An 11841-nucleotide genomic window follows, 5' to 3' on the forward strand; every position below is an offset into this window, starting at 1 on the left:
CGCGGGGGTAGTGGATTATGATTCTCATGAGAAAACAATGGACCTTTGAGTGGATGGTAACATCTGCACATTTCAACACATGTAACTATACATATCAGTCTCTCGTGAAATCTCAACCTAAGGCTAGATGAACTGATTGAGTTAAAAAAAATACGATCACAAACAAACAGTATAAGAAGCTTGTTTCTTAATGTGATTCGGATATTTAAATTTCGTGGTCAACGAAGACCGAGGGTAAAATTAATATAGCATACCCTTACTTTTTCTATTTAACTTACCCTTATAATAACAGCGTGCGCTGGTAAATTGACACCCCAAGCTAACGTCGACGTGCAAACTAATACCCTAATGTATCCTTCGGCGAAATATTTCTCCACCATGTTCCTATAAAAAACAAACATAGTTTAATGGCGAGTACACTGCGCGCTCCAAGCCAACACGCATTCTAATCAAAAGTTCTTTTTTTTATCTCGTTATTTTTGATTTATTTAGATTCGTGTTTACTAGATGTCTAATTGAAAAGGAAAAGTATTTACTTTAACTCATGACGACGTTTTACATTTGTTACTTTGATTTATTATTATTATATTATTTTTGCAGGAATTGAATTTGTTATTTATATTATTATTATTTATTTTTATAATTTGTTGTTTTAAAAACACTAATGTGCTTTAGATCTTTAACGATTCAATAAATATATAAAATTGATTAAATAAATATATTATAATATAAGTATTATATTGTGATGAGTACCTAAATGTGTGTGCGTGGAATGTGGGATAAGCCCACAACAACATTTCTTATTTCTATTGGTTTTCTTGAATCGATTAATTGGAGATACAAAATGTTATTTAAATAATTATTTGTGATGATAAAGTTTACATTTTTTTTTTATTGCTTAGATGGATGGACGAGCTCACAGCCCACTGATGTTAAGTGGTTACTGGAGCCCATAGACATCTACAACGTAAATGCGCCACCCACCTTGAGATATAAGTTGTAAGGTCTCAGTATAGTTACAACGGCTGCCCCACCCTTCAAACCGAAACGCATTACTGCTTCACGGCAGAAATAGGCAGGGCCGTGGTACCTACCCGCGCGGACTCACAACAGGTCCTACCACCAGTAATATTACATTACACGTTCATGTGATTTTGATATGTAAATGATCTGTCAAACTAAAATAAAATATCTACGTTATAAGACATACCTATCGCTTCTCAACATTCCGGCGTGATGACAAGCGAACCCGCTCGCAAACAACTCCCCCAGTTGTCTGTTAGGGCTGCTACTTATGGACTTCTTGGCTTTGAGGAAGCCCCCCGTGTCTTCCGGTTCGAAATGTTTCAAATGACCCTTCTTCTGTGCCAGTTCCTTCAATATCAGCGCAGTTTGGTGAGTCGCGTTCCTAGCGTGCACGAACACCATCACTTGATGTCCTTTTTGCACCATTTCGACGGCTTTATCGTAGCACACCTCATTCATTATTTGCATCTAAAATTTTCGTAGAAAAAAATTACCAGATTTAGATTTAGATCACAGGAATCCTACGTTAATTGTAACCTATCTGGATATTCATTAGGGGAGTTACCGATTCCGACTAACTATATCTTATTTACATACTTTCGTTCTACTTAAGGGTTCCAGTAGCCATACTATGTATATTGCTTGTGAAGTCGTGTAGCAATCTACAACAGCAAAAGCAGTAGATATTCCGATCACTTGTATGGACAGCGGGAGCCATTTCTTGAACAATATCGGTACTAACAATTAACGATAGAGACTTCACAATAACAACTAACCAATTAGTAGGGTGTAAAGTTTGGAGGATAGAAATAAGGAGTACTATCTCAGTATATTCAAAGTGTATGTGCCAGCTGCGTGTCCGCTGCAAGGGAACTAACTAAGGTGGCGCCATAGTAGCAAGTGGAAGGATTTTAAAAACAGCGTCATGACAGAGTTATATCACACGAACGTTCGCGAAGGTTCCACTGCAATAAGTATCATAAGCACGGAACGATATCTTAAGATCTGGAGAACTGTTAAAACATGTGTTGTTCGATAAATATCGAATTCATTATTTTATTCCGATTCGCCAGCTCGTAGGATCATGTACCTTATAAGATGAAGAATAGGCAATGTCTAATATTATGTACCTCATAAGATCCAAGGCCATGTCGAATGTAAATAAATATATTTGATAAGGTTATCGTACCTGACGCAGATGAGCGCCTCCACCACTACCGACTTCTTTAACACCAATAAACTGTTGTTCCAATGGTACGGGCCTGAATCGAGAGTCGAAGAAGAATAATCCGATATACGGATTAACTCTCAAGAACCTGTTCGAATAACATCAAATCGTTAGTTTTGAAATCGGTGTTGCACATTTATTAAAAATAGGCTTAGGCTACAACACACGTAACTGAGTATTAAACGTAAATATACACTGATGGAACCTTTCAGATCGGCTTAAATTTATATATGAAATAGTCTAGGCGACCTCTATGCCGCAAAGGCGACCTTACTCTAAAACTGTCGTAAATAAAAATTTTAATACTTAGAATTTCAAATTGATCTTTTATGTTCTAGGCTTTTTTTAAAGCCATAAAATATTTTTAAATAAAAATAGTACATTAAGTAATTAAAAATAAACTAATTAAATAAGTTGAAGACTTGAGAATGTTTATTTCAAACAAAAGTATGGGGTAGGAAGTTTTTGGATAAATTCCCATTAACTCCCAATAAATATTTTCACCTGGCAACATCGAGGTAATTAGGTAATGTAGCAGACAATCCAACGATTCGTATCATGTTCTGAGTCGATTCGACTTGTCGTAATGTCCTGGCGACAATGGCTTCCACTATCGGTCCCCTGTCGCCGTGTAAGAGATGCACCTCATCGATGATTATCAGCTTTACTATTGACGCCAGCTCTGTGTCAGCTGTCGAGAATAATAAGAAACTTTATATGGCAATGTAAGAATATCCTTGCCGATCTAAAGATATGTGAAAGAGAAATTAACATGTGTCTTCGTTTTTAAAGTTATTTCTATATTTTTGTTTTTTTTTGTTTTTGTAAATGAGCTCACTTTCCACCTGGTTTGAAGTGGTTACTGGAGACCATGGACAACGTAAATGTCCCATTGAAATTGGTTGAAATGCCCCGCCCTTAAAAAACCATAACTGCTTCACCATACAATCAGGCAGTAGAAATAAGTGTACATTTCAAATCTATGCCTAGAGACATTGTTTAACCATTGTCACTAGCCCCTGTATTTAAACCATTCATCTCGTTCATCTAAAGTTCAACTTATGTATGTAAATTATTTGTTACTACACATTTAGAGGTAATTACTGGTGGTAGGACCTCTTGTGAGTCCGCACGGGTAGGTAGCACCACCCCGCCTATTTCAGCCGTGAAGCAGTAATGCGTTTCGGTTTGAAGGGTGGCGCAGCCGTTGTAACTATACTGAGACCTTAGAACTCATATCTCAAGGTGGGTGGCGCATTTACGTTGTAGATGTCTACGGGCTCCAGTAACCATTTAACATCAAGGGACTGTGAGCTCCTCCACCCATCTAAGCAATAAAATAATAATAATAATAATATTCTAACTAATATTATGTTTATATGATCGAGTGAATAATCTTACTGGCTCCCTTCCGTGTGACGACGTCCCATTTCTCGGGCGTGGTGACGATCATCTGAGTCTGCTGTACTTCACTCTTGGTCAACTTCATGTCGCCCGTCAGTTCGCGGACCAGAATGCCTAGACCTTTGAGTCGTTTGCCGAAGCTAGCTGTCATTTCTGAAGCAAGAGCTTTCATTGGAGCTATGTAGATAATCTGTAATGTAATAAAACTATGCAAGACTTTTTGGCGGGAATGCGAGAAGCGAGGTTGTGTGAATTGTTTTATTTCGTCTATTTAGTGTTTCTTCAGATTTAAATGTGTAATAACGGTGGTTTATTAACTGTTTTGTATCTGTGAAAGTGCACAAATATGGGAAAATGAAACAAAGCCGCTGGACGTAACTTCTCGGGATCCTCCGAAAAGTCCACTGAAAAAATCTCAGTAAATGTCTACCATTTTATTGAGATTATATTTCATCCCATATCATCTCATCTCATTTCATATTATAATTTTTCATATTATAATAAAATATATATTTAAATAAAAGATTAGGCTGTATGGTATGACGCCTTTGCCTTTTCAGTTGGAAAAATAAAACTACTACATCCTACTACTAAAACTATGTAGTGATATTTTTTATCTCTGTCTCTTTCTCCCTTTCTAGAATCCGAAAATTCGTAAACTCACCTTGAATTTATTTTTCATAATAACACTATTCTCGATGTGCTGCTTTATTTGATGGACAACCGTCAGTAGAGCGATGTTAGTTTTACCGGCGCCGGTCGGTGCGCATATAAGGAGATTCTCATTAGTATTGTAGGCCGTTTGGAACACCACCGACTGTATACGATTCAGCTCTTTTATGTTTTCAAATGCCATTTGACCAATCTGTAATAAAAATATTGTTAAGAGTTATTTGTCGAAACTTCACTCGCTGTCTTGTGGCATATCGCGGCTGCAACGGTCGAGACCAAAGTGAATGAGGGCACTAAACAATATACATGCATTGGCTGAATGATCGGGAAAATAAATTCGCTAACCTTTTCCATAATAAATAAAATGCTTAATTTATAGAATAGCTTTGGCGTTTCGTGTTTCGCCAAAACACATACGAGTTGTATAAAACATAGCGACCCGCCCTCGTTTCGCTTCGGAAACATTAAATTTTATTATTGATAGCTAAGTCCCGCGATGTTACCCGCGTTTATTGTCGTACTGCGGGTGACGCCGCGGGGGGAAACTAGTCTAAGAAAAGCAGCCTAAGTTACTCCTTATATCATCAGCTATCTATCAGTGAAAGTCTCGTCAAAATCGGTCCAGCCGTTCCAGAGATTCACCAGATACTACAGATATAAATATATTTATACTACTTGTCTGTTCAGAAATATATATCTAATGGCTTAACGAGTAGACTGAAAACCAGTCAGAACTAGTAAGGATGGCGGCGATACCTTCCTGTACGAGCATACAGTACCTTTTAAAAAAAAAAAGAATACCTCGTCCATGGCGGATATAGGAATTCGTTTGTTTCCGATCTCTAATGGAGGCGGATCGTTCTTCGGTATTGTGACTTCTTCATATTCTTTGAGATCTTTCCTCGCGGCGTTCTCGGGGAGTATTAGTTTTAAACCGGACACGAAACCTGGAAATACGAATAATCTTTATTTAAATGAACTTTTCGGTATAACAACAGTGACAGTTCACAGTAACAACGGCGACAGTTCATTTATTAGCTTAGTTTTTTTCAAACGGTACGTACATCGCCCATGCACGAGCGCCGAAAGACGTTGCTGTTGTGAAAGGCGTTCGTACATAGGCGCATACTAACATATAACAAATACCGAAAACAATAGGCATTTATGCTTCTAATGTCGAAATAGTATCGAGTACTACTTTAGCAATACCGTCTCGACTTTGGAACTCATTCTACTACATCCTGTATAATGATAAGTTCTTATGATCTCAATACGGATAACTACCGCAATATTCCAATTCGTTCTAATGTATTAGTCACCCTTTTACGATAAGTTTTCGTTAAATAATTCACTAAGAATAGTTTTGAATTATTGAGACCCCAAGAAAAACACAACAAATAAACAAAAGTGATGTCTTTCTGTTTAATACGATTAAATGCTAAAACTTTATTTTTGTGGCTGAAATTTTGAGTAACGCAAAGTCTATAAAAAAAGTAATTCACAAAACTTTTTTTGCGTTGTTTCAAAACGCTATTTTTGCATACAGGAGGTACGTTTACCCGAAATTTACGGATATTTTAGGCCATTTCGTGGCTTGTCGTCCTGATGACTATGATATAAACTAGGAGCTTAGTTAATAGAGATGTAGACTGATCATAACCATACACCTAGGTGATCACCCTCCCCAATTTTGTAGTTCAATGTTGCTTGCATACAAAATCAGTTCGAGGGGTGAAAGGCTATTTGGTTTAAGCGACATTTGCAACTTTACTGGAGAGCCCTTTAAAGTTTAAAATTTGGAAACAAATACCATAACAAAAAATCTTCTCCAGCTATTTCAATGGAGTTAAATTAGTTGAAGTTCAATTAAAAACATTGAACTGTTGAAGCGAATGCCAAAGAAAACACATCTTTATTTACAAAGATAAATGTCGCATATTAAGAGAAACGTCGCTTAAACCAAATAGCCTTTCACCGCCCAAGCTATTATTTAATTTTAGTTTCACATATCCGAACCTGCCGCATTTTTTGCATCAATCGAAGAGTCGTACACGTTCGGGTATTGGACTTTAGTTTGAAAGTACGATATCCTCTGTAGAATCGGGTCGGTGTTGGACAATCGCGACGATGCCGAAAACGGAACAACCGGCTTTGATAGTTCTGCTATTCTGCAATTGACAATCGTTTAGTAAAATGTAATTCTTTAACTGTATAAAGATATGACGGTGTATTTTTTTATTATTCATTTGTGTGTATTTAGGCATATATAAAACAATTTCGTGAATTTTCAAATGAGGTACGGAGATTTCATGATGATTACAATGCCATTGATATTTTGACTGATATCTCAAGTTTATGAAATTCGTGTTGTGATGTCCTCACACATCCAGTTATAAAGATTGCTTTATGCCCTATTTTATCCTGTAATCTATTATTTGATAAAAAATCAGTCTAGTACTGAAATTAAATCTAAAAACTTCAATTACCTCTTTGCTCTTAATTGTGATATATTAATTTCCTGATCATCATCATCATCATTGTCATTTTTCCTAGAATTCTTGGCCTTCTTTTCTTCCTTCCGTACCAATTTGGCAAGCATCTTCTCTTGTTCAGAAAGCACAGATACTTGACAAAGATACTGTGGCATTTTGTTTTCAGGTAAAATAGCTGCAACTATGAAAGACATTGTGTATTATTTGCAAGTAATGTGTACTGTGAGTTAATTAAGCTAGAACTGCACAGACCAAAATTTAAATTTTTATATTGCTTATAGTTAAAGTATACTCCGGCATTGATACATATGACGAAATAACGAGCACTGTTATTAGAATCTAAGGTATTCCTGACCTTGATCACCTAGTTAAATTTATTTAAGGCTGATTGTAACAAAGGAATCAATGCACATTAATTTAGGCCATAAAACAAAATTATTTATTTCATTCGAAAACAAATTTATAAATATCTCACTTTCTGTTATGCTAGGCTGTGGTGTGGGTGTCTTTAGGCTATTTATAATGTCCCGCCTATGTTCGAGTGTCTCTTGTATAAACTCAAATTTATCAAAGCCCAATAGTTCGAAGAGGTCGTTCTGCAGCTCATCATTACTTCTTGGAGAATTCAGGAATGTTATCATAGATTGTAATATATCTGCACTTGACATTCCTAATTCATTTTCATATAGTGCCTTTACTTTGGTTTCTAGCCATGTTTTCCCGAACTGTAAATGATAAGATTTACATAAGTCATTTACAAACTAGCAGTCAAATTTGGTTATTTGTGCTTTATTCTAATTGAAAAATTGTAAAGGACTATAAAATTTTAATATTTTTGATTTTATGATGCCTAAGAGCTACAGTGACCAATGGTAGATAGGTAATTCATGTGCTCTCTAACAATTATAATAAATCAAAACATACCTTAGGTTCTTGTTCTGTCTTCCTGGTTGTACTCTGTGATTGAAAACCATTAACTTTAACATTTTCCTTGTTGTATTTCATTGAGAAATCTTCTACAAAGGCACTTGCTGTAGCCGGTTTCTTTGTTAATTTGCTTAATACTCTTTTTGGAGGTTTATACGGAATGTAATAACATTGGATATTTTCTCCCCAAATTTTAAAATTGTCTTTATCTGTTCCATTTGTTTCCGATCTAATGTATTCTTTTGTGTCTTCAGATATATCATTTGATATTTGATTTACTATCTGGAAGTAAAGTGAGAAATTTTTATGTAATAATGCAAAATAGTTGTTAGAACGTATTATGTACCGTGAGCATAATAAGATCTATAATATATTCAAAATTTTGTTCCATTTCATTTATGGATTTATGTTGTTAGACTCAAATAGCACTACCCCATCTCTTATCATGGACGTCATAAAAGGCAACTAAGAGATGAATAATGGAGAATAAGTATCCAGTTGTCTTTTAGTATTACTATAATAGCTTAGTGCAATTAACAAACTGGGTATTCAAGAGGGTTTATTGTGAGTCTTCACTAAGCAATCATATTATGCTCTGCATACAAATTGACAGAGTAGGACAGGTATGGCGTAATACAATTGAGACTTCAACCTTATGTCTCATGATGACTATTGTTGGTTTGTCTGTGAGCCCCACTTATAATTCAATTCCTACCAGATGGGTTGTGCGCTTGTTAAAATTAAAAGTCTATAAGAATATTATTAATTGATAATGTTCGTTATGGGTTGAAATTTATTATGATTTGGCATAAATATGGGGGAGATAGATAAAAGGTATAATCCGTTTTTTATTCCTTAGATGGTTGGACAAGCCCACCTTGTGTTAAGTGGTTACTGGAGCCCATAGACATCTACAATGTAAATGCGCCATCCACCTTGATATCTGGGTTCTAAGGTATCAGTATAGTTCCAACTGCTGCCCCAATCATCAAACAGAAACACATTACAGCAGAAATAGACAGGGTGGTGGTACCTACCTGTGCGGACTCACAAGAGGTCCTACCACCAGATCAGATCAGATCAGATAGAAGATATATTGTTGTTAAAGAACCATTGTTAAGATGACAATTAATTTAACAACAGAATATGCAACCTATGAATTCATCCAAGCTTTAACAGTTACAATTCACATATCTTTGTAGATATTCATAGACACTCAAAACAACAGCTTATATTCAATCTTAGGATTGTTATTTACCTCACAAATTTTATTAACAGTAGTGGATGCGGCAGATCCAAATGTTTGCCTCAACTGTGAAAGATGTTTAAGCATGACTATGTCTTGATCAAGAAACATTCTCAATGTTAGCACTGCAGCGTCCTCAATGATATCGTCTGGCTGATCACCCGTGAGTAGTTTGCATGCATCTTTTAGTTGTCTCAGTAGATTCAGTAGCTCAGCTGTATTGGGTTCATTATGTTGTACGTATGTGGATATATCGCTGAATGATTTGAATCTGTCAAGGATTAATTTTAATGTTGAATAAGTATCTATGCTGTAGCTGTTTCGTAAAAAATATAATTAAAAAGTACAGTTGCCCTGCAGACTGACCATCACCTATCTGACTTATGATAATCGGATAAATTAATCGAAATTAATTTGAGTGAGTGAGGTATCACTAAACTATGTATTAACTCACCTTTGTAAATTTTTTGTTAATAATATTAAGTTTGCTTCATCATTTGGAGGTTTCAAGCATCGAGGTTTATCAAGCTGTGTGTGAGCCCTTAAGGCTCGTGTAATGCGAGGAAGTTCTATCATGATTCAGACGATTTATTTTAATTATATCTAAAATAATAAGTTTTGTAAGTAAATTTTCATAGCCGTTCAACATTGCAAAACTTTATTTAAATTTGTGAGAGACCACTATCTCTATTTTTACCTCACGATTAACTTTTTCTCTTGCTAAAAATAAAAATTCTAGTGTAAAATAAATCATAAAGCCTAAAGTTAAAGCTAAAAAAAGCCTAAAGTAAGTAAATTTAGTTTGCTGAATTGAATTGGGTCTAATATGTTTTGCACAAATCAACTTTATTTTGTGCTTTACAAATACAAGTTATCACTCCACGACTACATGTCATACAAAAATTACAAAATGTTATCTATGACATATTAAAAGTGTATAATCTATGACTATGACTACAGCTGATTTGATTGTTTCAGTAATGTCCGCAATCAACTTAATTCACCCCAATTTTCTGTACATTAGCAAGCATACAGGATTAAATTAATAGTAGGAAAAGATGAAAAATATAACTTTTTCAATATTTACTAAAATAATATTTTTTCTTTAACTGATGGGAGTACCTTAAAGAGCATTAAGTTTGCCATTTTGGGCTCGATAATACGGGAAATAGGGATCATTAAAAATAAAATAATTATACTACTTAATTTGGGAGCCGTGTTTGAAATCTCGAGCTGAATCTCAGTTTCGTGTATTATGCGCTTCTATGCTGCTGTGAAAAAAGCTAAACAATAAACAATTGATGTGTTTTTTTACTTTAGCCCTACATACTTTAGTTAGTTCTTAGTTGTACAGTCGTACTTTAGTTAGTACTTAGTCATACTTCAATTTCCTTGACTATACTATCTTGCAACTTATTTTCTCAAGTCCCAGTCACTCGGTTCTACTTCCTCGGCTGGTCACACGAGCAATCGGTGGTGCACATTAAATAAATGATTAGATCTTGTCAATGTGCTGTGATCAATCAGTATGTGATTAAGCTATAGTTGCAAGTAGGTACGAGTACTCGTATTAGGGAATAAAGTATGAAGTTGCCGATTTCTACTGAAAAATTGAAATTAATTTTTTTTTCCTTTAAGATATTTATTTAATCAAAATATCTAACATTATTTCCATCTAACAGGAAAGTCATTTATGCCTTTGCGATAGAACTCTGGTGATCTAGATTCTACAAACTGTGTGAAAGCATTTTGTACTGCCTCCTACGAAGAAACTGGAAACTTTTTTATCACGTAGAAAATCAGGAAAGAAATAGTAGCTAGTAGGTACGTTGGAGCAAGGTCTGGCGAATACGGAGGGTGACGAATGCTTTCTAATTGCAGTTCTTGTAGAGTTAAAACGGTTTCCCGTGCTGTATGAGGTCTCGCGTTATCATGGAGCAATAATGGTGAAGATCGATTCATGAGTCGGGGCTGTTTCACTGCAAGTTTTGCCATCATTGTCCGGAGTTCGGCACAGTAAACATCTGCCGTTCTTGCTTGAACAGATCGGAGAAAGCTATAGTGAACAACACCATGCTGAGACCACCAAACAGTTACCATTACCTTTTTATTGGTAAGCTTTGCTTTAGGACACTGTTGCGGCGTTTGTCCTGGGGTTAGTCATTACATTTTTCGCTTACAGTTATCGTAAAGAATCCACTTTTCATCGCATGTCACAATTCGATCTAATATTCCTTCATTTCTGTATCTATTCAACAAGGCAACACAAGTTTCAACACGCGTTTCTTTCTGCAGATCAGTCAAATCATGAGACACCCATTTTACATAAATTTTTATTTTATTGATTTGACGCAAATGAGTCAATATTGTTGGTAAGGTAACGTTAAACCATGCCGCTAATTCTTGGGTAGCTTGGCTCAAATCGGCTTCCACCATCTCTTTCAATTCATTGTTATTCACATGTATGGTCGGCCTTCCACGTGGTTCGTTCCACAAATCAAAATTTCCATCACGAAAGCGTTTAAACCAAAATAGCACGGTGCGTTCATTAGCAGTCCCCTCTCCAAACGCAACATTGATATTGCGAGCTGTTTCTGCAGCGTTAGTTCCGGTAACCGCACTCGGCAAAGAGTTCGACGTGCAACCTAATCCATTCATCTTGCTCTCTTATACGTCGCATCATGCTCAAATAATATTCTTTATTTACCGTTTGACAATCCGGCAAGAATTCCGAGTGCAGAACACCACGATAGTTAAAGAAAACAGTAAATACTCCGAAGCTTATTGACTAGATAGCATGTCAAACTCGCTTTTTGCCACTGTATAGTGACAAAAAGCTGGATTCG

At 35.8% G+C, this 11841-nt stretch overlaps 1 protein-coding gene across 2 annotated transcripts in view; it reads right to left on the reverse strand.

Moving 5' to 3' along the window:
- The window catches only part of LOC101737266 (activating signal cointegrator 1 complex subunit 3), a 34474-nt gene extending 24563 nt beyond the window's left edge, over positions 1 to 9911 (reverse strand). For both annotated transcript variants that reach the window (XM_012694865.4, XM_062669360.1), the window contains exons 1-14: positions 9693 to 9911; positions 9450 to 9598; positions 9008 to 9266; positions 7747 to 8031; positions 7298 to 7547; positions 6817 to 7003; positions 6347 to 6498; positions 5132 to 5277; positions 4323 to 4523; positions 3656 to 3848; positions 2759 to 2945; positions 2216 to 2342; positions 1211 to 1494; positions 279 to 384 (exon numbers count right to left, since the gene is read on the reverse strand). In XM_012694865.4, coding sequence (XP_012550319.2) covers positions 279 to 384; positions 1211 to 1494; positions 2216 to 2342; positions 2759 to 2945; positions 3656 to 3848; positions 4323 to 4523; positions 5132 to 5277; positions 6347 to 6498; positions 6817 to 7003; positions 7298 to 7547; positions 7747 to 8031; positions 9008 to 9266; positions 9450 to 9571 — 2499 coding nt within the window. In that variant the 5' untranslated portion in view covers positions 9572 to 9598; positions 9693 to 9911. The remainder of the gene's footprint in view (positions 1 to 278; positions 385 to 1210; positions 1495 to 2215; positions 2343 to 2758; positions 2946 to 3655; positions 3849 to 4322; positions 4524 to 5131; positions 5278 to 6346; positions 6499 to 6816; positions 7004 to 7297; positions 7548 to 7746; positions 8032 to 9007; positions 9267 to 9449; positions 9599 to 9692) is intronic.
- Positions 9912 to 11841: the final 1930 nt, after the last annotated feature.

The sequence above is a fragment of the Bombyx mori genome, chromosome 7 (genome assembly GCF_030269925.1).
Source record: "Bombyx mori chromosome 7, ASM3026992v2".
Classification (NCBI taxonomy): Eukaryota; Metazoa; Arthropoda; class Insecta; order Lepidoptera; family Bombycidae; genus Bombyx; species Bombyx mori.